The following is a 26,819-nucleotide window of genomic DNA, read 5'->3' as shown; positions in this document are numbered from 1 at the left end:
GAAGCCATAAGGTTGAAATGCGCGCCCTGCCACTGATATATATATATATATAGATATATCTATATATATATATATATTATATATATAGATATCTATCTATCTATCTATCTATATATATATAGAGAGAGAGAGAGAGAGAGAGAGAGTGAGTGAGTAAGATTTATAGGGGGAGGGGCTGTGCTCTCGGTATCGAGCGCTTCAATATGAAACATTGGAGTACCACTACATTCAACAATCGCCTGCAAACAAAGTGCTAAGTGAACGTAATCTATTTATAGCTCACTGCAGGGAGGTTCGATTGCAAGCATTTGTCATTTTTACCTAGTTTTGAACAAGTTCGTTTTCGTAGAGAGAGAGAGAGAGAGAGAGAGAGTGAGTGAGTAAGATTTATAGGGGGAGGGGCTGTGCTCTCGGTATCGAGCGCTTCAATATGAAACATTGGAGTACCACTACATTCAACAATCGCCTGCAAACAAAGTGCTAAGTGAACGTAATCTATTTATAGCTCACTGCAGGGAGGTTCGATTGCAAGCATTTGTCATTTTTACCTAGTTTTGAACAAGTTCGTTTTCGGGCTCTCATATCAAACTCCTCGACCATATTTTCAATCGGTTCAGTGTAGTACTGTGTTATAACCCACGCGGTCAACCATTACCACGACGATGTGGCCGGCGATAAAAACAAGGTGGACACTTTTTCACACCCGATTGTGATCCATTTACGCTGGTGGTTCTTTTTCAGTTAAAAACTCCGAAACGTTTTTTTTTCAATGTCCTATCCCCGAGGACTGATCTCAAATTTTCCATTTTTGTTGAAGTACTTGAAGGCAGCACGAGTTGGCAAGTAAACTAATTCCTCAGCGCAGGCGCGCGCACGTCTTGTAGTAGCACGCGTGTGAATGTGAAGATATTAGCTGACAGAGCAAATAGGACACCGTGCTCTCCGTCTGTCTTTTCGCCAGAGCTTTTTTTTTTCTTTTTCAACATTGACATCTAGTTTACGAATTTAGGATTGGTCAACTTTTGTACAGTTTTACGCCCGTGGAAGAAAAAGACGAGCGTGGGATTGGACTTTATTCGGTATAGATAGAGTCCCGGTGCGAGTTTAGTACTGTAGTGTCGAAGTAAGGTAAGAAGTTATACTTGAATTATGCCGTTATATCGGAGTAAGTTATCATAGTAGTCCCTAAATGTGCATTTCAGAGTACTACGTCCTTGTAATTAACTCTTTGTTTGGCGAAAGAAGTGGCCGATTTGAACTTTGGAGTGTTCGAATGAATCGTCTTGCTGTCGATAGGAAATTTGGGCAATACCTTCTTTCTATTTACAATTGATCCCAAAATTTAATTACTGTTCGTTTCTTTCACCTACAAAGAAATGCATCATCACGATTGAAGTTTCGAGTTGCACAGTGCATTCTAAATCGTTTACAGTATTTTATCTTTACATTACGGTTCATCATCTTCTACCACAAAGTTCACAGCCAATCGAGTAACTGGGTCACAGGGATTTAGTGGCGTGTAAACGCTGTTTTAGCTCTCGGAATGTTAAATATTAAATTACTCCTGATGCCATGCCATTGTTGATGGATACGTGATAATCACTCCAGCAAATGTCTGTCATGTGTTTTTGTGCCCTGAAATCTGTTGATAGAAGGGAATACTTGTTATTGTTGCAATAGTACAGCGTAACACAATGAGGTTAGCCGCTCTGTTAAATGCATAAAGACCACCAGGAAATAATGACCAAAATTAGTGTTGAGTCCCCATTGATTGTCAGTGATCCTTTAAAAATCTGGAAGGGTTGTTATTGGACACTTGGCTGCTTTTGTTCAAATAAGGTCAGTGATACTCATGACTGCTATTCAGTGCTTAGGTATGTGACAATTCACTAGTGTCAAGGAGCAAAACAGTATTTCAGTTTTGTAAATATCTTAAGAATTAAGGAAATTATAACACATAAAAGGGTGCAAAAAGCAGGCCAAAATGCTCCCCTGCACCCCCCACCCCCTGCTATTTAGACTACCAAATTATACCATACTGTGTAATTTGCTTCCGGAGTGCACACATTTTATGAAACTTCTTCATTTCCCCATATACCTCAAAGTTATGTAGTATAGGTTGATATAAATGTGCCAGCGAGCTTTCAACACTTTTGAGTCTGTCAAAGATGAGTTATCCCGCCGTGCGTGCGCTAAACATTGAAATTCTGCATGAAAATCATCAAATTTGAAAACAAGGCGACAGAACAGATTCCACTGTGCATTGTATATACACGTATAAGCAGAAAACACATCTTTAACAAGCCAGAGGAGTGCAAAACAGAACCGCGCGGCATTATCACACGAAAATGGCCTCAAAAATTGGGAACAAGTCAGTTGTTATATTCCAACTGTGCTGTTGTTTACACACTGTTTTTGCAATGTGCAGACAGGAAATGTTAATGTCGTGTGTGTGTGTGTGTGTGTGTGTGTGTGTGTGTGTGTGTGTGTGTGTGTGTGTGTGTGTGTAAGCACCAGGGTTTGGGAGGGTTACTTTAAAAATGTATTCCAATATAGTTGCTAGTTACTTTGTTTTTTGGGTTTTTTTGTATCATGAGCACATAAACCCAGTACATGTATTCCGTTACTCCTTAAGCCTGGTAAACAGCATTGTTTTTTTTTTTTTTGGTTTCTGTGGGTGTACTTGTTCCATGGCCTTTATCACGAGAGATTGTAATGAATCAAAACAAAATAGACATTTGCACTTAAAGACAAACCCAGTATGGACTGTCTTCATTCATTTTTGCGGAAGCATACATTATTAAGAGAATATTTTCCTTTTTGGTGAATTGACAGTCAGACATTTGCTACACAAACCTTTCCAAGGAGAGCTGTTCCTTTCCCACTCGGGCACCGACAGTAACTGGGTGTGTACAACTGTTGAATCCAGAGGGGGTTTCGGCCAGTGAATAGACCTAGCCCATTTAAGACGATTATGTTGATTTTTGTATTCAGGGCAAGGTGGCACCTAGTAGCTGTATCAGATAACTCAGGCTCCAGCCTTTTCTTTGTCTCTGTGGAGTCGCTCTGAAACATCACTGATGCGTTTCTATGGAGCTGGAATTTTCCTGCCCAACTGCTTCCTCTGAAAAGTCTCTCTCTGATTACATTGACAGGGCTGTGGCTTTTGGGTTGAAGCGGGGAAAAGAATGAACATTTGCCATTACGTGGATAATTGTTTTCTGCTGTGATGCTTGGCCTCATGTCCTCGTCCCTCCGCAACCTCCCCCACTCATCATAGCCAAGCCTCAGTGGGGAAAAATTTTGTCACACGCAAGCTGCAACTTAAACCTGCCAGTGGTCCTTAGGCTACAACTCCTGTTGAGCTCTATCCTGTCTGGATTTTATCTGCTTTATATTCAAATGCCAGACCAGGGCGGCAGGCTCAAATTTCCTTACTTAGCTATCATCATCTGGATCCCCACCCTGCACCAGACTGCCACATGTCAAACATTTATGACTGCGTTTGAAATATACCATTTGATTAGAAATGACTTAGCTGTGGTTAAACGTGAATATCATTTTACTTTGGGGGTGTGGTGAGAGGCGGTTGATCCTTTTATGTTTTTGTATTGTTTTCTGTGGTTCCGTTCGGAAGTTATAATACTCCAACACCTTACTAAAGTTGTGACTTTATGGTGACATCATTTGCCTAAAAGAAGGGGTTGCATTAGAATCAAGCCAAAATTAAGCAAAAGAGACGGAACTAAGCTGCTTGTGTAGGATTTCACAGTGTAGGAGTCAAAATTGAGCTTCTGCACTTGATATAGTGGTTCTCATATCTGTCCTTCCTACTTTCCATCTTCAGTGTCTAAGAAGCATGGCAAGCTGATCACCTTCTTGCGCTCCTTCATGAAGTCCAGGCCCACCAAGCAGAAGCTGAAGCAGCGGGGCATCCTCCGGGAGAGGGTCTTTGGCTGCGACCTGGGGGAGCACCTCCTCAACTCTGGACATGATGGTGAGAGTGGCATTCCAAAACATATCGTTGATTTTGTTTTGTTCGCCGTCGGTTCTTCAGAAGTGTGATAAAAGTTATCATTCATTGTCCAGTGATACCTCTACTTATGAGCGTCTCTTCATCTGAAATGTTCAAGTTACGAAACGCCTTAGCAGGAAAATATTGCCCCTAGTTACGAAACTGGGCTGCTCCTCGCTGTTCAGTTTCCTGAACGCAACATACTAATAGCTGCTCTGCCATTGGCTACTCTCGAGCATCTTCCTGGCATCCCATTGGCTAAGAGGGACTTAACCGTATATGTCTGTATGTGTAGATAGATAAATAGATAGACATGTGTCTGGTCATTCGCCCTTCGGGCCATGAGGCGTTCCGATAGTTAATTGTGAATTGCCAGAAAAAGTGTTCACCAGTCCGGTGATCGCTTTTCGCCCTTCGGGCCATGAGGCGTTCCGATAGTTAAATGTGAATTGCCCAGAAAAAGTGTTCACCAGTCAGGTGATCACTCACTTTGCTGATGTTTGCCTTGGACATTTTTGAAGGATTGTTAAAAGCCGACAAACGCAAACGTCCTTGGTTCAGTTCTTTACAAAACGGCAGACAAAAACCACTTCTGAGAGAGAACATCAACTACAGAGGGCAAAAAACGATGAGGATGCAGTTAAAAGTTATGTGACCATCTTTATTGTTGACTTGCTTCTTTGCTTATTACATTATTCACAACTCTCATTTATTGCACAATAATCGAATTTATACATGTTTGTGGGGGGGAGACTTGGAACGGATGAGGGCATTTACATAGAAAGCGCATCTCTACTCACAAAATGTTCTAGTTAAGAACTTTCTTCCAGATCCAATTAATTTCGTAAGTAGAGGTACCACTGTACTGTATAGTTGAAAGGTCAGTACTGTTGTGCATGACCAAACCATCGCCTTCGCGTAGGCAAGCTAGTTGGCTCAGCGACAATGAGATTGACCCCCGCAAATAATTTGAGCACATTTTTTTTATTTCAGGACTACGGCTGTGTATGAAACTGGTCACCGTTTGTGTTATCAGTTCCCAAGAAGTAGCTCTCAGTTTCCGAAAGGTCGTTGACCTCTGTTTTATTGAATGGTAACAAAAAAAAAAAACAAAAACAAAAATCATTTGGTTTTATATTAACACTACGCACTCTAATCATCTCATTTACAAGCAAGGCTATAGAAGGGAGTGATCGAATATTCAGAAGACCAATTCTCATTGGAGTGGGCTGGTCAGTACCATTTTTCTCTGCTGAATTCTGAGTAATAATCATCATCATCATCAATCATCTTGATAGGATTGCATCATACAGAACCTGACTTGTACTTTGATTACCTGTCAGTAGAGCAGGGAACTGATACTGTTAGGGTCTGTTAGTTATTGGTCAACTTAGAGGTACTTTGATTAGGAGGGAAAACTATGTCACGGGTGAGAAAATATATATATTTATTTTATTTAATTTTTTTTGTCAAGTAAGTGGCGGGCATCAGCTGTGGCAGCCGTTGTTTTGTTGAATCCAATTTGAAATTGCACTGCTGCAATGATTTGGCTGATACTCAGTTGCCATTTGGTCACCGGATAAAATACATTTCAGGCCATGACAACAATCCATTGACTCGGCTTCCTGGTACGTACCACACAGTCATGTGGTCATAAATCACAGTTTGCCGTTGCTGTTGATCCTTCACCCCTGTAACTCAACAGATACCATATTAGCCTTCTCTGTTGTGACAAATGCTAACATCCGGACATGCTAAAGACAAAAGAAAGTACGTGTCATTCCTTGAATGTAAATCTGGGTCTGACTTTCCTCAAAAATCTATTTGACACAGATTATGTAGAGCTTGATGTTTGATCTTTTTTTTTCTTTTTTAATTATGAAAAAAAAATAATGGCACATGAAATGAGTGGGTTTGTTCATCCCCATTGTTCTCTGTTGTGCTGTCAAATATGTCAGTTAGTTCCCCTAAAAATATTGACTCCCCCACCTCGACTCATCTGTCTTGCTGTGTGTGGAATTTTTCAGAGGGGCAAGTGTCATCCTTGACTCTTTAAGCTGCGGGAGGCTGGGAATAGCTTGATGTTTGATCTTTTTTTTTCTTTTTTAATTATGAAAAAAAAATAATGGCACATGAAATGAGTGGGTTTGTTCATCCCCATTGTTCTCTGTTGTGCTGTCAAATATGTCAGTTAGTTCCCCTAAAAATATTGACTCCCCCACCTCGACTCATCTGTCTTGCTGTGTGTGGAATTTTTCTTTAAGCTGCGGGAGGCTGGGAACCTTTTTATACCTTATCTGCAATATCGACACAGAAAAACAAAATACCAAATTCAAATGGGTTCACCCTGGGCTGTGAAAGCACTATTCCTACCTAAATCCAGAAGCAAAAAAAAAAAGCAAGTGTGAAACACACAGCCTACAGCCTCTTTATCAAAACAGTTTCCCAAATTCATTTTAAACACACAACACGCACCATCTTTGAACTTGCAGCGCTCAGCGAACACTAGACAAATATTGACAGAATGTGTAAGTGTGTGATGAGATGCTTTTTTTTTTTTTTTTACTGTGTGCAGTTCCTCAGGTCCTCAAGAGCTGCACGGAATTCATCGAGAAGCACGGTGTGGTGGATGGCATCTACCGCCTCTCTGGCATAGCTTCCAATATCCAGAAATTGCGGTAGGAGCCTCATGGACCCCGTTTATATATATGATGAAGTCACACGCATTTGGGAGCTTGTTATTCATGTGTTGCTGTGGTGTCTCTCTTCTGCTTACATGTAAATATATATATTACATGACTGGAATGTGCTTGTGTATGTTGTGGGATGGATCACTTAGCGGGGTCTGATTTCCAGTGGGGGTGGACTGCTTTTTGGCCACGAGCACTGTCACGTTGCACGTCATCCAAAGAGCATTAGTGTGGTTTCCTGTTTACTGTATTCTACCAGCAGAAAGCTGGAGGATACTATGGATTCTGAGTCATCTTTCCCCCCAAAGAGATCGCGTTGTGCCCTGAACACGCATGGTCACAGTTTCATTTGAAACATATAATTTTTTTGTCAAACTAATTTGTGAGTTTTATTTTTTTTTTTAATATTGAAAATAAGGACCCAGGGAAAAAAGGCTGAATTTAGGTAATTTTATTTGAACATATAGTACTTTATCTTCAATAAGAAGTCAATGCAAGTGGGGAAAAAGTCAAATAAACTGGTAAATATAAAGATTAAATAAACGCTTTGTGGGCTGGGTGAGGGATTGTGTGTAAAAAATGTCGATTTTTTTTTTTCGCCTTCCGATGTTCATTTTTTTCAAAAACCCATGATTAATTTCAACAATATGCAAAACAGAAAGTTCTATCACATAAATTTTTTTTAAATGTCATTGTAGGTAAAGTAATCTGCAATTATATTACATAGGGCGTGCCTCCCCCGACTGTAGACTGCCGTGTTTCGCCGCCATCTTTCTGCTACGGATACCCGTAGGAGACAAACTTCACGAATGTAGTTCCTCAACGTGATGAATACAGCATATGTAACAAATGTCATGCACTTACTCTGTCACAGTTGAAACACGCGCTTCGAGCTAAGGACGTTGCCTTCTATTTGTTCACCACTTGATCTAACTAAATTCTATACACTGTACCTTTAAGAAAAACAAAAACTGTTTTTGTGCACATTGTATTAACACATAAAGTTACTCCTCCACCAATCATTGTAAATGTTTTTCCGTTAGATGCTTAGATGCTAGCCCAAAGCAGTATCGTTGAGGGTTAGATTAACCTTCATTTAATGTATATACAATATACGTGTAGTGAACTAATACTGTATTGCAGTGCAGGCATTAGCGTTGACCAACCATCCGAGAAGAACTTTATTTTTTTCACTGACCCATTATTCCCATAGTCCGCTGGTCCACAACACGCGGCTCCAGAGCCGCCTGCGGCTCTTTTACGACCTCTCGTGGCTCCCTGGAGCTTTATAAAAAATGTTTGAAAATGGAAAAAGATTTTGATAGTAGGCTAATATAGCTCAAATAGATATAGATACATGTTGCAGCTCCGAAAAAGGAGAGCTGATGTGTGGGTTTTTTTAAAACGTACAATTTATTTATGCTTTTAACAGTCTCGACAAACACAGATGTGTCTGCGTCCGACTTCGTGCCTTTTCTCTTCTCATTCGACTCGAGAGGCGTTCAAAGACAGCCTCTGAAAAACGGAAATTCTTGATCACTTCACTGACACTAAGAAAAGTTAAAATAATGCACCAAAACAAAAAATCAAGCGAGGAACTCACAAAATAAATTTGATGCGGGCATTTGTGAACACACAACAAAGGAATGAAAAACAAACAATTCTGAGACAGTCCAGTCTCCTACATACATACAGCATGTGTTTCCTTCATTTTAAGTTTTATAGAAGGCTTTTATTTTTTTTAGCGGCTCCAGACATATTTGGTTTTTTTTTGTCCTATATGGCACATTGCAACATTTTGGGTTGCCGACCCCTGCCATAGTCCATTCATATTTTACTTGGCTGACTTTGACTTGAGTGCGATGCTGAGGTTTTGGACATGGCTAACACTAGCGTTAGCACATCAAAGACAGGGAACTCCTTTACTTTAAAAATTAACATAATAATAATTCTCAGTGTGCTCGCCACTGGGACTGCCAGGTATCATTTTCACAACCTGACTAAATTGGGAAAGCTCTTCTCTCTCTTCTGCATGGTGCAAATTAGGAGTGTTTGCAAATAGTCACGGACTTCTTCCTGTGCAGGGGAATAAGGACGCGCTCTCCTTTCGCTTTGATCGCGTGTGTCATATTGTGTGTGAAGGGGTTCAAACAGACGGCAAAGCGTCTTCCACAGTACAAGCTTTTATTCGCCGTTGCAGACAACAATAGGAACCGAATAACGCAAGCTGGATTAGTGCTTAAAACTGGAAGTCCTTGGCATACACGTAAGAGACCCCTTTAAAGCGCTGCTCGCAGATGCGGCAGAGTGTTAAACGTCAAGTAGCGCAAGCGGAGGAGTTGAGAGACAAAACTTTGTATCGGCTTCATTCAAATCTCCTCTGTGTAATAATTCCTGTTCCGTTGTTGAATACCAAAAAGAGGGAGTGAAAATTGTTGACGTTTTACAATCAGAAACCGTGTAAAATGTAAACATGTCCTGGACCTTTTAAGGACTCTCAAGCAATATGAGCATTCTAAATAGTTGTGTTTAAATAAATGTTAACTTGACTTGAAATGTTATTATTCGGTAAAATTAAGTTATTGCCGACAAGTAAAATGAAGACAATTTTGAGAGACAAAATGTTCTATCTGTGCACAAATGTTTGTCTTTGTGCATGCTTCTGGCCGGGTGTGCGCATGATCGTACTTTATTTTCAATTTACTGCGTTTCATTAGACAGTGTATCCAAAATGCATCCAAACCAGGAACAGTTCATTGATCCTGTTACTTTTTGTTTGGCCAAGTTCTATTTTTGCCAGAAAACATGTTGCATGCACACTCCTTTAAAAGAGTGGGGAAAAAAAGAACTATGGTTTTAAGGGACAATAAACTTTGTTCTGAACAGAGGACATTTACCCCCAAATTACAGGTGTCCTAACATTAGCTCAAATCAAGTATTGTTCTGTTTTGTTTTTTTTACCCTCTGTCTTTGTGATCTTTGTCTCTCATTAGGCATGAGTTTGACTCAGAGCAAATCCCCGACCTGACCAAAGATGTTTACGTACAGGACATCCATTGCGTTGGCTCGCTGTGCAAGCTCTATTTCAGAGAGCTGCCCAACCCCCTGCTCACCTATCAGCTCTATGAAAAATTCTCTGTAAGTTATTTGGATTCCCCACAGTGCTTCCAGTTCACTTAGAATCTCCTCTGGGCTTCACGAAAGGTCGATTATATGTTACAGACTCATTTAAAGGAATTCATGCTACACAGACAACAGAAAATACACACTGACATTATACAATTACACCCCACTCCTCTCTGTGTTTCTTGGAGGATAAGCTTTTTCCATTTTATGAGTCAAACTTTATCTGGTCTGCCACTGGAGGATGACACATAACACTGGCTCATTCGTGCGCCTGTGTGTGTGTGTGTGTGTGTGTGTGTGTGTGTGTGTGTGTGTGTGTGTGTGCGTGTTTACTCTGCAGGAGGCTGTATCAGCCGCAACAGATGAAGAGCGACTTATTAAAATCCATGACGTCATCCAGCAACTTCCTCCTCCACATTACAGGTCAGAATAGAGGCACGCTGCCCCCCTGTGGCAAAAATAAGGAGTGTGTTTGAACAGTACACCACCACACACCATTGAACACAACTTCTGAATGGATAATACCATCGATACGAAACTTTCATATAACTTTAGGTTGGCAATTGTGAAGCTTGTATAGCAATGTAAAATACCATCTAAGTTTCATTTCTATCATACTCCCGCCTAATGTGATGTATTAAATGGTCTCTGAAACGTGAGGGGACATTCACCAGGAATTTGATTCATACAGAGAGAGTAGAAAATGTCGACGCGGCTCAGTCCGTTCAATGAGTTGGCATATCACCGTGTGAAAAGTGAAATGAATGAATGTATTTGCTCACCTAGAACTCTGGAGTTTCTCATGAGACACCTTTCCCGCCTGGCGGCATTCAGCTACATCACCAACATGCACAGTAAGAACCTGGCCATTGTTTGGGCCCCCAACTTGCTGAGGTGAGATATCGAATTACAAGAGGATAGATTTTCTTTCATGATTTGTAAAGCAGTCAAATGTGACCACTTACCGTGTAACTGTTATATCATAAGTAATGAAATCATGTTAGTTTCACAAAGTTTAATCAGGCGCAACGGATGCCTATGTTCAAATTAAGTTCCGTATTGGCCCGAATAGAAGACGGTGTTTTTTGCATTGAAATAAGACTGAAAAAGTGGGGGTCATCTTATGTTCGGGGTCTAGACATTATACCCATTCAGGACGCTAGGTGGCACCAGATATCATTGAAGTGAATGCTGAACTTGACTCCCCAGGCCAAAGTGAACCCCTGTCACGAAGAATGAAAATAAAAATAGTGGTAGCACGAAGAAGAAAAATTAAAAATAGCGGTAAGAAAGAAAAGAGAAGAAAATAATAGAAGAGAACAGAAAATGGAGAAACGTAGCGACAATCTGGAGAAAAGTGGGTCGAAGATTGGCCAGGTTATGATGTCATTTACATTTCAAAAACCGGAAGCCATTCATTTACGAATGTGATTGCACTTGAGTTTACATATTTAAATGTTCAGATATTAAGATTTGAATGAGGCAAAATAACATGATTTTTCTCTCAAATATATTGTTAAGAACAATTTGTTTCAGATGTACTGTAATTATTTTCTGTATAAAAATTAATTTGGTGTTCAAAAAGTCTTTTTTCAAACTTGAGTCTTGAAAAAGAGGGGGTCGTCTTATAATCAGGGCCGTCTTATATTCGAGCCAATACGGTAAATGCAAAGGATTTTTTTCCCCTGCCGTAGCTTTATCCCACAACCTATTCTATTGAATTTTGGCACTTTGACTACAGCCAACTGTGTTTGTCTGCTTTGCCAGATCAAAACAGATTGAATCGGCATGCTTCAGTGGCACGGCAGCCTTCATGGAAGTTCGAATCCAGTCTGTTGTGGTTGAGTTCATTCTCAACCACGTGGATGTTCTCTTCAGCGCCAAACTTAGCTCACTAATTCGCGAGGGAGCAGGTATAACCAGCAAAATTCCTTCACGTATTCACTCTTGCCTCTACTGAGACAGTAATAATGGCTGGACACATCCCATCCACAGGTCATAACACACTGTCGCGGCCCAAATCCCTGCTGGTTTCCTCACCCTCTACGAAACTTCTAAGTTTGGAGGAGGCTCAGGCCAGAACTCAGGCTCAGATCAACTCTCCTGTCACTGAAGATAGCAAGTACATTGAGGTTGGCGAAGGTCCTGCTGCCCTGCAGGGCAAGTTCCACACCGTCATCGAGTTTCCCACAGAGAGGTTTGTCTTGTCTGGTGCTTTTTTTTTTTTTTTTTTAACTTGCTAGTATATTTGCTTTACCGGTGTTTTTAAAGATCAACACAGACGAAAGTGAAAGCCCCAGAAAAGTGCCGACTCAAAATACTTGTGCTCTTGCACCAGATTGTCAATATCTTGCATGCTGGATTTGGATTCCTCCACAGGCACAGCTTAGAAATTTGACTCTTTACCCTTGCTTGGATTTTGTCAGATTGCCCAAATATTCTGTCGTCTTGTCTGGTGCTGTTTATCTATCTATCTATCTATCTATCTATCTATTTATTTATTTATTTATTTATACTCACAGGAAGAGGCCTCCTGTTAAATCGAAAAAGTCTCCTGTGGGTAGCTGGCGTTCTTTCTTCAACCTGGGCAAGTCTTCCTCTATGTCCAAGCGCAAGCTGCAACGCAACCCGAGTGAGCCCAGTGAACTCAAGGCCATGGCGCTCGCAGGTGTGTCTTTCCTTCATTCTCTTTGATATTGCGCAAAAGGCAATATTTCAGCAAACTGGGCTCAATACTCATACCTTTTTATGCACCAACTTTTTTTTTTTAGGAGGTCGAGGAGATACGGCAACATTAAGATCTGCTAAAAGCGAAGAGTCCCTGAGTTCACTGCATAATGTTGAAGGTAATGACAACATACCCTTTTCATTATAGTGTCGTCATCACCTCTGCTGAGGAGATTCACATCTAAGTAGATGTTAGTTTATGGATTTCTGTGTGGGCGTGTATACGTGCATGCATGGCCTTTGGATGCTTAAGAATATATTTCGCCTTTTAAATAGGTTAGATTGTAGCTGTTCAAATATTGAGTCAGTCAGTTCACAGAACCCTGGGTGAAGGCCTGCACTCACACAAATCTTGTCTTCGTTATTTCACCAGGAGAGTCCAAGGTGTATCGTCCACGGCGGCCGCGCTCGAGCAGCGACGCCCTTTCGGCCTCCTTTAACGGCGAGTTGTTGGACGGTCGACAGCACTGCAATTCGTACGACAACCTTGGCGCCACAGAGGACAGCGACGGAGATGACGGGCCCATCTGTGTACCTGCTCTAATCTCTCCCCCCCGCTCAGCCGGGGAAGACGTGGACCTCAGCCCGCCAGACATCGGCATGGCCTCCTTGGACTTTGACCCGATGTCTTTCCAGTGCAGCCTCCCTGATGCGGCCTACGCATTTCCTCTGGTTGATTCGCATGCTGGAGCAGAAGGCTCCACTTTAAAGAAGAGCCCTGGCAGCCTGTGGGGAAAGAGCAATGGATCTGACCTCATATCTTCCTCCATCCTTGACAACTTGACCTCATCCTTGTTGTCCTCAGACTTTAACCTGGCTGCAGGAGAGAAAGTGGAAAGCCAGAAACTCACCACTTCTTATTCTTACGCTGACAAGCCCACGCAAGCTGTGTCACCTATTAGAAGTGTCAAGACTGCTCCGTCTACCACTTCAGCGCGATTTTCTTTCGAGATGCCTGACAAGACTACCGGTGAAGAAGCGGGACCTCCGGAAGCTATATCTCCTGCCACTGCACCAAAAGACTCTCCTCTTTCTGTGAAAGCTGAGCCGTCTCTAAGTGAAGCTTTGCAAATGGAGCTCCACTCCAAGTTGGCAACGTTTGACAGTGCTGCTTGTGAAGAGCTCAAGCGAGAGGACAGCTTTCAACAAGTGTCTCACGGGAGCCTCGAGCAACAAGGTAAGGAAAAGATTCCTCCAATGTATTACCGTATTGGCTCGAATATAAGACGGCCCTGATTATAAGACGACCCCCTCTTTTTCAAGACTCGAGTTTGAAAAAAAGACTTTTTGAACACCAAATTAATTTTTATACAGAAAATAATTACAGTACATCTGAAACAAATGATTATAACAATATATTTGAGAGAAAGAGCATGTTATTTTGCCTCATTCAAATCTAAAGTGCAATCACATTCGTAAATGCATGGCTTCTGGTTTTTGAAATGTAAATTACATCATAACTTCTCCTCAGCTGCTGGTTAACCTGGCCGATCTTTGACCTACTTTTCTCTAGATTATCTCTTCTATTATTTTCTTCTATTTTTATTTTTATTCTTCGTGGCAGGGGTTCACTTTGGTCTGGGGAGCCAAGTTCAGCATTCGCTTCAAGGATATCTGGCGCCATCTAGCGTCGTGAATGGATATAATGTCTAGACTCCGAATATAAGACGACCACCACTTTTTCAGTCTTATTTCAATGCAAAAAACACCATCTTATATTCGGGCCAATACGGTATTCATGCTTCTGTGTCAAAGTTTACATGTACGGTATGTCACCTCTTCATATTTGTCATGAAGTGCTCCCAATCTCTTTTCACATTCACACTTGCTTTCCTGTGCGCAATCTGTTTTACAACAAATTGATTTTTTTCAAACATCACTCTTCTCCTTGCTAGGAGGAAGCGTTCCAGATTCAAAACACTTCGCCGCACATTCCCTCAGCCCTCTAGCTACTACTGGCGCTCCTCTTCCCCCTCCTCCTCCTCCTAAAGATGCCGCTCGCATGTTGGCCCTGGTTCTTGCTGAGTCAGCACAGCAAGTCTCCGTACAGTCCCAGCCTTGGTCTGGCGAGCCCCTGACCCCAGTGCCCCCTCTGCAGCCACACGTTTCTGGCGGCAAGGCATCATCAGGCCCACATTTCCAGACTTCCTTTGAAGAGGGAGCCGAACGAGGAAGTTCAGTGTCACAAAAGAGCAGCGTGTCTGCCACCTCCATCCAATGTATTCCCTCTTCTTCTAACCTGTCAAAAGAACAGCAGGCGCTTGAGTTAACCAGCATGACAACCAGGCCGCCTGACAGTGCCAAAGCCACAACTGCTCTGTCTGGAAAACCACCTGAAATGGACTCGATTCCTTCCGATAAGCTTCACAAAAAGGTCATCCCTCTCCCTAAAAGTACAGCCAACCTGAATTCTCCAGCCACTCCAGAAAGTCAGTCCTTTGTTGTACATGACTCAGTCTGTACCAGCGTTACCATTACCAAACCAGTGCCCACCAGTGCACAGGCTTTTGAGGGCAGTGCACCCCTTCCCAGTGGCAGCAACAAAGACCCCAGAGGCTCCCGACAACGTCTTGCTGAAGTGAGTGTCTTGTCATTCGTTTATCCTTCATCGCTATATATACAGTATATCCATTGACACTATATGTCTTGTCTGTCAACCCAACTCATACCTGTCAAACTACCTGCCTCTGGGCTAATTTTGGCTTATTATGCAAATATATCTGCCGCGTGCAAGTGCGATGGATGAAAGACTTGCAAAGCTGCTGTCAAAAAAGAGATCCTACGTTAAGATGTAATTTGATCTGGTATGATGATGCTGAAGATTTCAGCATATATAGCTTCGTATTATTTCTTTCCTTCATGATTATTTCAGTTCCTTATGACCTTTAAGATGTCTTTGAAACGCTGCTGTGCAGAATATTTTGGAATCGTATACTTTAACCAAACTTTCTTTTTTGGGGGGCGAAAAACTGTTTATTGGAAGGTTTGTTGCTGACTTGAAAAATGATGTGGAGTGCCATTTGCAAAGACTATTTTTAAAAAGTCTGAGAAAAGAAAAAACATAATTTACATAACAATTTGGAGCGCAGTGTAAATATTTAATTTCAGTTCAGCCCACAACCTAATGTGTAATTGGTCCCCTCTGCAATTTAATTTGACACCCAGAGCTAAATATCCATCCAATACTAATTTGTTATAATCTGATTCCATGTTTATAATTATTATTGTTTGTTTTCTGACATTTACACATGTACAAATTTGTGATTATTTCCATTTTGTGTGAGTTGACATAGCTTAACATTCATGTCACTTTCTCAGATGAAGCCAAAGGAAGACACAAAGCCCAAAAGTGTTCCAACATCACCCCCATCATCATCAGAGCAGCCGCCTCCAGCAGCTCCAAAGGCCAAAAAGCCGGTGTCGTCACCTTCCCAACATCAAACACAAACTGAGCGGCAGTGCCAAGTTCAGGTGCCTCCTCAATCACAAACTCAGCCGCTATCAAAGACCAATTCAGTTGTGGCACCGATCTCTTCTGAGCATGTCGATAGACCATGGGAGGTCATAAATCTAAAGCAGTCCTGCCCAGAGTTTGCTAAAAATGACCCCAGTGGATTCACACCCCCAGCCCCTCCAGTTCGCACAGTGGAGAGCAAACTGGCAACCGCCGCACTCAGTCAGGGTGAAGCTTCTTACCATACCTTGGGTGAGACTTCTTCTGCTAGCCATCGGGGGGATGCTCTTCCTCACCATCCTCTTTCACCTCGTCAATCTTCCACACATCTCTACCATGCTAAAGGTGAAGCAGTTATCATTGAGCCTTCGGGAGTTGCATACTACCACCAGAGGCCCGTTTCAATGGGTTCCCAGCCCATGCCGCACCACTACAGACCTAACAGCGTTCCCTCACACCTCTCGTATGTGTCCAAATCCGAACCTCAAATACCTTACAGTGCCAGAGTCGACGGTAGATACAGCACTTTAGGCCCAAGGTCCTACCACCAATCTATCAAGGCCAGAGGGAACACCCGGAGTGTTTACGGGACTCCGGGACATCAGGGTTATAGCCATGACAGAAACCACGGCTATCCCACCATTCGCAGAGTGCACTCGCTCCACGTTCCCACCACTATCCGCACAGTACCCATCCAAAGGACTGAAGTTCCTCCGGATGACATGTTCTATTACCATCGACCTGTGTATCAGTGCAAACCCTACCAGCAGCCCCCACAGCAGTCCTCGCAAGCCGACTATCACGTCACTCAACTGCAGCCTTATTTTGAGAATGGGCGAGTGCAGTACCGCTACACTCCTTACTCCGGTTCTATCCCTCTGGAGGGCCCTTATTATGATGTTGACCCTTATGGCACCATCCGGGTACGCCATGTCCACTCAGCCTGTCGAGATTCAGGGGCCGTTGTTTGCAGACCCAGTGGAAAGGTGACAGGGTACCACTACATCGCTCGCAATGTCCTCCCGCCTGGAAAGGAGCACAGCTTTGTGAGCAGGGACATGCCACCAAGTCACGGTGCCAAGGAAGTTCCTTCTTACCTTTCTTGGGACCCCGAGGAGTCAGAATGTTTGCGCATGCAGTCTATCCGTAGAGAGAGTAGAGCCAGACAAAAGATTAAAGGTCCTGTGCTCTCACAATATGACAATGTAGGCTCATTCACGGCAGTTGACGTAGCTGGCTATGATACCCTGCACTCGCGCAGTAAGTCTGATCCAGGTAAAGCTTTGCCGAGTACAACTGAGAGCAAAGATAGTCGCTATCTCCCCAGACATATGGTCTCGGACACCAACGTCCTCATATGTTTGGAGAGTGACAAGCACCCCCAAGGTGCTCCAACAGGAGACAAGTCGGACGGGCCGACGAAGCAAAGCGGCTCCAAGAAATGCCAATCGTCTCATTCCGTTCCTGCAACGCTGAGCGATCTCTCCCATCAGCAGGAGAGCAGCCCGCACGAAGCCAAGCACGAGAGCTCAGGTGAAAAGCTTGGCGAAAGCAGCGGCGGCAGCCTGTCCACACACCGGCAGCCAGAGCACACAAACAAGAGGAGCTTCCAGACATGGTATGAGTGCCACGATGCTGAGCCCCACCACAGTCAAAGTAAAATGACAAACACCTGTCACGGTCCAGAAGATCAGCCATCCACTCCCAAGGAACAGCTCGCCCACCGCAAACCTGAACGATCGCACAGCATGCGTGAGCAGCCTCTCTACGGCCACGGCAAAGCCGAACTGGACGGAGACTACCCGTATCTCAAACACGGCGGCAAACCGGCGCAATCCCACTACGACAACTTGGACGATTACCACCCAGTACCTCAGCCTCAGGGCCCCATTCAAAAACGCAGCGGCTGTAACTCCTACCTGGCGCACAACAACAGAGCATATTCTACAGCGTTAGGCCAGGGAGCCTTCCTCCAGACCGACCTGGGTATCCAGAGGCCAGAAACAGAGATATGTACGGAATGAAACCTCTGCCGCTGGGGAATTGTGAAATCTTCTTTCGAAGAAAGACTGAGCTATGGTCGATCAGCCTCTGCAGGACAGCTGGACTGTTGTACCACTTTTTTTGTTTTTGTTTTTTTTTTTTTTTTTGCTGTTCTGAATTTTTTAACAAATTGTAAAGGAAACAGTAAGACTTTTAACAGAAAGTCCTGAATGTACAGGAGGTTTTGTCCAAGAGTCCATTTTTGCTGTATTTGAGTGAGAACACCAGTCATAAATGTATATGATATGAAAGATGCAATGTACTGAAAACAGAAACCACAAATGTCTAATATTATTTTATATATATATATATACACACACACACACACACACACACACACACACACATACATACATAGTCAAACCTCAGTTTTCGAACGTCTCGGTTCTCGACCAATTCGGTTTTCGAACAAAAATTTCAAGTTTTTTATGCCTCGGATGACGAACAAATTTCGGTTCTCGAACAAACTGAGCGCACTTGAATGCACCACTTGACTCCTCTCGCCTTCCTTACACGAGGAAATGACGCTTCCTCGGGTAGACGAGGAAGTGCCGCTTCCTCGTATCGCTTTCCATTGTGAGCAGACGTGTTCAAAAACTTTTTTTTTTTTTTAAAGACCGTGGTTTCGGTTTTCGAACAATTTCAGTTTTCGAACAGCCTTCTGTAACGGATTATGGATGAAAACCGAGGTTTGACTGTATATATACACACACACATGTATAAATAAATCCATAGTAAAGGGGTATGATGTATTTTTTTAGATGTGGCCGCTGGGTTTGAGCATAAATGGGAATAAGGTTTGCATTTTAGAAATGCATGCACTCTCTTACAGAACAGTTCTGTGTACTTCACTGTTCATTTCATTCTTTCTAAATATGACAGCACAAGGTACGGGGAGGAGGATGGATGTTCAGCACCATCACACCTTCCCTCCACCAGTATGCACACAGGTAGGCAGTACACTGTGTCCATGTTTGTCTTTTGAGAATCCGACTGTGTGAGATTGACGGCAATCCGTTGTGGGTTAACGTCAGTTCAAATAGTGGGTGTCATTATTGTCTTTTTATGTTCTTTGTGACTGTGCCATTTTATGTACATTTATTCAAAACACATTTTGGTTACTTTTAATAGAATGTTTTGGCACTTTTGTTAGAAGGGGGACCAAGCATTGCGGTACAGTTCTCGCAGACACCAAAATAAAAAGGAAAGGTGATGGTAAATTTAAGGTTCCGCTCTAAAGAGGTTTTTCTAATTACATTTTATTTCCCCATTACATCTATTGAGTTGTGACACCTGGTCTATCATTAATAAATCTGAGAATGTTTTCCTCTAAAATGACAAACATGTTGATCCTACTTTGTTGGAAAATGACAATTTTTCTTTGAGTGAAAAATGTATTTTACTGCTACCGTAATGTAATTTACTGTGCCCAGATTACGCAAATGATTTATGTACGGTAGATAATTCTTGAAATGTATATTTCAGCCGAAAAACTGATGTATGGTACACTCATTTGGTACTGCCCAGTGGAGTTTCAATTACAGTATATTAAAAACCAACGGGTTGTATTCTGTAACTGTCTTACCCAGTATATCGCTTGCAGATGTTGCTCCTCCTGCCTTACATGAAGCCTCTTTCTTTTCACGTGAGACAAAAGTAAGGCACTGTGTACTTTAATGTGAAATTATTGTCTGAAACTAATGGGTCCTTAAAGTTTTAGATATAAAACAAATAAAACTGTTCAGGAATAGCACTTAAGAATGTGTCCATGATGCTGCATAATTCCTGCTTCTTGGTCTTACATGTCCTAATTGCCGTAGGTTACAGTCGTGACGAGATAGATAGATGCAATTACAAATAGTTACTAAAAGAGAGAGGAAAAATCGCGAGTGGTAGAATATATCACATTCTGCAGCATGTAATAGTAGATCTGGGAGAGCTTTCATGGTGGCAAGGTCATCACCGCGTGGACTGGATATCTTTTTAATCCATCGATGGTCATTACAAAAGTTTTCCATCAATCATAAAAACAAAGTTTTCATGTCAAACCTGGTGGGGCTGAAAATGGGGAGTAGGGTGGGGAATTGCCATATATGCAATACTGTATTTCTGATCAGATAATCAACATTGGAAGGTGGGGCGTGCTGACAGATGTTCCTGATTGGGGCATATATATACTCCAAAAGTACATATGTATTGTTATTATTATTCATTTATGTATTTTGTTGTGAAGTGGTCGGTGGACCAGTGGTTGGAGGCTACTGATTTACAGTATATAAAATACTCAAATGATTGAGAGCACCTGAAGAAATCTCTGTACACAAGCGTCAAGGCCAAAAGTCAAAAGTGTATGTGTGATCTTCAATCTCTTAGGCGACACTGCATTACAAAAATAAAAAAAAAACATTGTGCCCTCAAAAACACAATCGAAATCAACAGGTCAAAGATAAAACTCAACCATGGACTTGAATTTCATCTTAGTGGGTTAAAATGTGTCCAAACGTCCATTTCTTTAATTACACGTGTCCTCATTAGAATCAAGGATGAGATGGAGCCCTTCCCACCTTCGTTGGATGAGAGGCGAGGTACACCCTGGGCTGGTTGCCAGCCAATCACAGAGCACATATGCACAAATGAGCATTCACACCGATGGGCTAGAGTCGTCGATGAGTCGACCGTGCAAGTTTTACGAATGTGGGAGGAAGCCAGAGCAAGCATGAGAACTTGCTAACCCCACACAAGCTGTGTGCTCGATGTACACCTTGGGATCGAAGCTTGTGTCCTCACTCGGCCCACTATACTGCTGTAGCAAATTTAAAGTGACTAAATATTTTTGCAGCCAGAACAACAGTGAACATTTTCTGGTTCTCTCCAGTATTGGAAGACAATTCGGCACCAAAAATCTTGATGAATTCACTATTTTAGACTTTTTTTAAAAACATTTATAATAGCTACTAAACCATCATTTGATTGATCCAGCGCCACCATCAATAGAATTTTTAAATAAGATTTTATTTGCCATATGTTTTGCTATGTTTGACACAGCACTGTTCCAGACATTCAGGCACCTGAAAAACAAACTCATATTCTAAAGTATTGTAGAGTAAATGCTTAAACTTGAGTTTCATTTGAATACTTATTTAATTTCTAGTAATACTCTAATTGCAGTCTTGGGTTTGCAAATCAATGTTCATGTTTTGCTCAAAAGTACGGAGCATATTCGTTGTGTTCCCTGCTACGCTCACTGGTCAAGAATGTCTTAAGCATAACGTGAGTAACAGCCATTTTCGGGGATGTTAAAAAACTATTTGCTATTTAATATATTTCAGAATCACTTTTACTCCAGTCACATTTGTCTCAGGGCAATTATAATTTACATAACAAATGCATATTATGTATTTTGTGCATAGATTACCGTATTTAGAATTTTATGGCCATGAGAGGCAGAAAATGTCTTCCGATTTTTTGGGATGACCCATCTATTTATGTTGTATTCACTTCAGTTTAGAATGAAAATTATGTCAAATAAAAGCTGTAGAGTAAAAGTAGCCCATACAAAGGCATAGCTAATACCAATCGTGAAGCCATTACGCAGGTAAATCGTGCAAGATTTGTCGGATATTAGATTTTAAAGGAAATTGGCTATTTGCCTGCTTTGCCAGTGTGCTGTATTTGATTTATATCAACACTTCCATCTATATTTAAAGTAAACTAGATTTAAAACACCATAATACTTAAATTTAATATACTGTACACTAATGAATACTTAAAACAAATAAAACGAGCAAAAATGTAACCAACCATCAGAAATGATGTTGTCTCCCGCCAGTCCACATTTTTTCCAAAACAAATATATGCTGATAAGTTCTGTCATGTTTGACAGTTAACACTGAGGTTGATTGTACAAGCAGATGAAATGTATCACCCAGCCTGTTACTTGGGGTTTTATCGGGTTACACTTAAAAACGTGATTCTTACGTTTGCCAAGCATTGCCTTCAACTTAGTTAATATTCCTCCAAACTACGTGCCCATTTTTTCTCGGTTTTGTTTCGCGAATCAAGCAGTGTATAATATGCCTCGCTACAATAATATTTAATGTTATAATGGTTTGGAATTATCGTGGTGTTGTCAGTGTTTGGTGTTATGAGGTAAATCAAGTGCAACTCCAATGTTTGTTTACACTCGGTGGCAGTTGCATTGTGGGAGACATGATTGACACGGCCGCCATTTTGCTCGTCGCGCTTCCATTGTGTGCGAGATAGTAAATATCTGACACTGCAACAACACGCTCGAGTCACTGCTGGAAACGGCGCTTAAATTGCCCTTGGTGGGTGAAATCTGGTGAGGTTTTCATACAGGGACGCTCGTTGCACGTTGTGTGTAAAATTTATCGGGATCAGGTTTTAGTGTGTTTTAAAAACGTCGTCTAATTCCGAGGTTTACGATGAAGCGGAAAAGCAGCCCCCCCCCCCCATCACAAGTGAGGAAAACGGCTCAGTGCTACTAAACGGCGACGTATGTGTTCTTTTCATCGGCTATTTGTATCCAATTGCTTTGCTTCAGCGGTCGTTCCGCGTGATCTAATGGCACTCACACATGTTTTCTACATTTTAGTGACAGTCTTTGTAACTGTGGACTGCTGGCGATGTCGTGTGTCCGGCTCAATGTTAATAGCCTTTAACGTTTCGTATGCGGCCATAAATCCCGAGGTTAGGAGGCGAGCGATAAATCGATGTCCCCGCCCCCAACAACAGCAACATTCCAGCTCATTGGTTCTCAGCAAGTAAAAGCCAACGTTGATTGGTAGCCTTCAAAGCGTCACAGTATATTGGCCAGTTCGAGGAATAAACAAGATTTCTTGATGGGTTTTGCCAGTTAAGAACGACGAATGGTCAGCTATTACCAGAATCTGCAAGCCGCCAGTTTATGAAAAATGACGGTTCAAAAATTCGAGCCTTAATTCTGACGACGAAGAAACATTCTGAATTCACGCAAAGAATACACGTATGAATCCCGTCACAGTTATGAAATAGTTGTGTTACCAAACGATACTTCCAGGCGCATTTACGTTGTCACATTGGCAACAGTCACTTTAGGTGCGCTCCGGAATCTCCAGCTGTAGGATGACGGTAAAATGAGGTTGCTGTGTGACGTCATATCAACTCGTGCGAATATACGTATTACTCTATCATCGCCTTGTTATTTGACCTCGCAAGCGTAACTCAAAGTTGAACTTTTTGAGTTTCATTTACTAATTTCAAGGTTAATCCATTCCGGTGAGTTTATTTCCCCAACCTCGAGTTATTGGAACGTAAGAAATGTAATCACCGTAAATGTGGAGCTCTGCTTGAATAATTGCTATTTCAACAAAATAATGCTGTGATTTAAATGCAATATGAAGTCATATGTTAGAGCTGTCAATGCGTTATGTGTAAGTATCTAATTTCTTATATATGAGTCTTAACCTCTAATGCCTCTTCTAGGTTGATACTTTGTGGTCATGGCTCGTACCAAGCAAACCGCCCGTAAGTCCACAGGAGGAAAGGCTCCTCGCAAGCAGCTGGCCACCAAGGCTGCACGCAAAAGCGCCCCCTCAACCGGGGGCGTCAAAAAGCCCCATCGTTACAGGTAACCTGTGCAGCTAATAGGAATCATGATGTGGCAAATTGTCGATCATATGAAGAGGTTGGAGAAATCAGGCAACATGACAGAACGCACAGAAAATATCTGTTGTTGTTTGACTCAAAACGTGCTGACTTCTCACTTATCGACACGTACGTTATAATTGGATGTTGAAGGTTTTTGTCGGGCGGCTTTGGAGGATGTTAATTTGAGTTTTAAAGTAAGTCATTACAGGCTGCTTGGTATTTTCTTTCAGGCCCGGTACTGTGGCTCTGAGAGAGATTCGTCGGTACCAGAAGTCAACGGAGCTGCTGATCCGTAAACTGCCCTTCCAGCGCCTGGTCAGAGAGATTGCGCAGGACTTCAAGACTGACTTGCGTTTTCAGAGCGCCGCAATTGGTGCTCTGCAGGTTTGTATTTGGTTATAATAGTTTTGAAATTATTTTAGGGGGCTTTTTTAAAAATACAAATAGTGATTTTGTATGGCCATATTTCCGATTTACTTCTTCAAAGTAAACTGCAGCAAAGTCTTCTCGATCTCCTTTTCTTCTGCACCAAACAATTTTTTTAATAACAGCTAACCTTGCACGCAGCGTGAGAGCTGTTGTTTCTCATTTGTTTGTATGACATAATTTACATTAAAAGATACTCAAAACATATTTTTTATAAACAAAACCTTTATTATAGTCACTCAAGCAGTGATCATTTTAGGCAATTATATCGTCAGAGTGCAACAGAGCACAAGCCGTCAAAAAGATGATAGGTCTTAAAGTTTCGAAATCCTGGTAGTCCGAGTGTTAATAATTTTCGAATACATATATTATAATAAAACCCCAAAATGTATGAAATTAATTGACAAAGACAAAAGCAAAGGACATTTTCACTATAGTTAGTTTTAGTTAGATGTCTAAATGTAATATGGAGTTTCAGTTTGTTTCTTTGAAAAGCACTCTTGTTTTTATTTTCTTTTATGAACAAAAATGTTTTGTTTTTTCAATTTTAGTTGTGGTTACATTGCTAGTTTTCTTTTACTTATTCAATGCCAGGATGTTTTTTCATGTCTCAAGAATTCAGACATTCTGGATGGTACATGTTTATGCTTTTTCTTTTTTTTTTTTTTTTCTTTTTTTTTTAAATCACGTGATGGGGTAAAGGAGGGTCTGAAAATAGCTGGTGCTGAGCCCCCACTCATCTAAACACGAATATTATATAATATATATATAGAGAGAGAGAGAGAGAGAGAGAGAGAGAGAGAGAGAGAGAGAGAGAGAGAGATTAATATTGCGTTTGTGGAATATGTATGAAAAAGTAGCAAAATCCATCAATTTTTATCCATCTCAGAGGGTGGCCATTTTGCCACTTTCTGTCAACTGAAAATGACATCACAGTGCTGAAGGGCTCAGGTAACGACCGGGGTGGAGTGGCCATCGGGAATTTCAGATAAATGTTATCCCCCCAAATGGCTGGTGTATTTACAGGCTGGTCCCAGGCATAATGGCTGGCACCTTCCTCCCGTCTGCGATTATTTTTGGATACGGTACTGCCGTAACCCGTCGCCGACGACATTTCAGCCTGTCGCGAGAACTTTTTAACACATCAGCCCACAAAACCCTGACCCTCCTCCCCTCCAATCTCCCCGATCGTCAATTTTTCGCCAAGTGATAGCCACCGTCACTGCATATTGCTGGGCCAAATTTTGTTCCCGGCATGTCCATGGGTAACAACCAATCACAGCGCACCGGTTTTCTGGTTTTGGTCATGTGACATTCGCAAGCTGAGTCCATTGGCTGTGATGTAATTTTCAGTCAACAGCAAGTGGCAAAATGGCCGCACCTTGAGATGGATTAAAACGGACAAGAGTTCCCCTTCAATTATAATAACATAGGTGTGCACATATTCAGATTTCAAAATGTGGAAACGTGTCTTTTGTCTGCGTGTGTGTCTGCAGGAAGCCAGTGAGGCATACCTGGTGGGACTATTTGAGGACACCAACCTGTGTGCCATCCACGCCAAGCGGGTCACCATCATGCCCAAGGACATCCAGCTGGCCCGCCGAATCCGTGGCGAGCGTGCTTAGAAGGCACCTTTTGACCTTTGTCTCTTTCTTTACATCCTCACTCCCTCCCCCCGATTCCCCTTCCCAGCTTCTCGGTAGACTTTTAAGCGGTAGAATTTTGTCGATGTGTGGTCTCTGAGGTTTCTTTGTCTTCACCAAATGTTTAGGGTACCTATTTAGTGCACAGACAAGATGTAGATCAGACGAACATTGGCACGAGTGTGCGACCATCCTGGGTTTGAGGGGGCATATCCAGACACCAGTCACACCTTTGGGTCCACATGGATTTCCTGAGCTGCAGACGGGGTGAGCAGAGGGGCTAGTCTGCTTAAGGGGAGCTGCAACTTCCACAGCAGGGTGCTATTAAAACTAGTCCTGACACTTCTGCCCTGTCTTACTTTACACCCACCTCGTCGGTCATCAGCCCCCCCTCTCCTTAAGCACCAGCAGCGTGACGCCTTGCGCTACCCTTTGAAAGCACATCTCTGCCTCTGGAATTTGTGCGAGCAGTCAGTTTGTGTGCATGTATGAACTCTGATCTTTTCAACCAGATGTAATCAATAAGCAAAAAAAAAAATCTTATGCATACGGTGTCGGTTTTTGTTTTACTCATCATAACAAATAATCCCATCCTCTTCCATTTACAGAGGGTCAAAGCATGGAAACGCAAACATAGTGAAAAGTTTTTTGGGTTTTTTTTTCCCCATTTCAAGAATGATTTGAAAATCAGGAAGGGCTTTTATCCAACATAGAGTTGTATTTGCAAAACGCAGCCACTATGGAGAGAAGTTTTACCAGTGGTCGTTAGCTGTTGGTCAAACCTTTTTTCTTTGGATTTGGCCCCCCCCCCCCCACCCACCCACACGCACACATAAATTAATTTGACATAGAATTGAGGGTCTCACTTCTCCGCAGTTCTGTCCCTTTCTCAATAATTTGTAATACACAGTATAACCTCGCTTTCTTTTATATTTTTGGGTAAATGCTCATGGATTTCAAATGTATGAATAAGCTGATCTTTGTATTTTCCAAATTTCTCATATGGTAGCATTAAATAGATGTTAAAAAGAAACGTTTGAAAGTTG

At 42.0% G+C, this 26,819-nt stretch overlaps 2 protein-coding genes across 8 annotated transcripts in view; both read left to right on the top strand.

Annotated features, from left to right (window-relative positions):
* The window catches only part of arhgap32b (Rho GTPase activating protein 32b), a 70,009-nt gene extending 51,649 nt beyond the window's left edge, over positions 1 to 18,360 (top strand). For 4 of the 5 annotated variants that reach the window (XM_019857720.1, XM_019857719.1, XM_019857718.1 and 1 more), the window contains 12 exons: positions 3,848 to 3,997; positions 6,591 to 6,693; positions 9,699 to 9,843; positions 10,172 to 10,254; positions 10,618 to 10,725; positions 11,599 to 11,744; positions 11,827 to 12,028; positions 12,354 to 12,499; positions 12,603 to 12,677; positions 12,932 to 13,735; positions 14,454 to 15,136; positions 15,877 to 18,360. In XM_019857720.1, coding sequence (XP_019713279.1) covers positions 3,848 to 3,997; positions 6,591 to 6,693; positions 9,699 to 9,843; positions 10,172 to 10,254; positions 10,618 to 10,725; positions 11,599 to 11,744; positions 11,827 to 12,028; positions 12,354 to 12,499; positions 12,603 to 12,677; positions 12,932 to 13,735; positions 14,454 to 15,136; positions 15,877 to 18,036 — 4,805 coding nt within the window. In that variant the 3' untranslated portion in view covers positions 18,037 to 18,360. Of the gene's footprint in view, positions 1 to 775; positions 1,129 to 3,847; positions 3,998 to 6,590; positions 6,694 to 9,698; positions 9,844 to 10,171; positions 10,255 to 10,617; positions 10,726 to 11,598; positions 11,745 to 11,826; positions 12,029 to 12,353; positions 12,500 to 12,602; positions 12,678 to 12,931; positions 13,736 to 14,453; positions 15,137 to 15,876 lie in introns of those variants that run through there. The other variant, XM_019857722.1, reaches the window with a different exon arrangement.
* Positions 18,361 to 22,259: 3,899 nt separating this feature from the next.
* On the top strand, positions 22,260 to 26,819 carry h3f3c (H3 histone, family 3C). 3 transcript variants are annotated; one of them, XM_019857725.1, is made up of 4 exons: positions 22,260 to 22,383; positions 23,540 to 23,684; positions 23,935 to 24,088; positions 25,627 to 26,819. In XM_019857725.1, exons 2-4 carry the CDS (start codon positions 23,557 to 23,559, stop codon positions 25,753 to 25,755), a joined length of 411 nt encoding a protein of 136 aa, XP_019713284.1. In that variant the 5' UTR covers positions 22,260 to 22,383; positions 23,540 to 23,556; the 3' UTR covers positions 25,756 to 26,819. The 3 variants fall into 3 exon arrangements, with proteins under 3 accessions (XP_019713284.1, XP_019713282.1, XP_019713285.1); XM_019857723.1 differs by having other exon boundaries at positions 22,273 to 22,397; XM_019857726.1 differs by lacking the exon at positions 22,260 to 22,383 and adding an exon at positions 23,242 to 23,332.

This window comes from Hippocampus comes, unplaced genomic scaffold (genome assembly GCF_001891065.2).
Source record: "Hippocampus comes isolate QL1 unplaced genomic scaffold, H_comes_QL1_v1.1 scaffold248, whole genome shotgun sequence".
NCBI classification, from domain to species: domain Eukaryota; kingdom Metazoa; phylum Chordata; class Actinopteri; order Syngnathiformes; family Syngnathidae; genus Hippocampus; species Hippocampus comes.
Note: the sequence above shows the minus strand (reverse complement) of the source record. Positions and strands in the feature narration are given on the sequence as shown.

What these genes read in the sequence shown, in the direction of transcription:
- h3f3c (XM_019857725.1), top strand. Translation starts at nt 23,557, where the DNA reads ATGGCTCGTACCAAGCAAACCGCCCGTAAGTCCACAGGAGGAAAGGCT. An exon ending in AAAAAGCCCCATCGTTACAG is followed by an intron (nt 23,685 to 23,934) that starts GTAACCTGTGCA and finishes ATTTTCTTTCAG; the next exon opens with GCCCGGTACTGTGGCTCTGA. An exon ending in CCGCAATTGGTGCTCTGCAG is followed by an intron (nt 24,089 to 25,626) that starts GTTTGTATTTGG and finishes GTGTGTCTGCAG; the next exon opens with GAAGCCAGTGAGGCATACCT.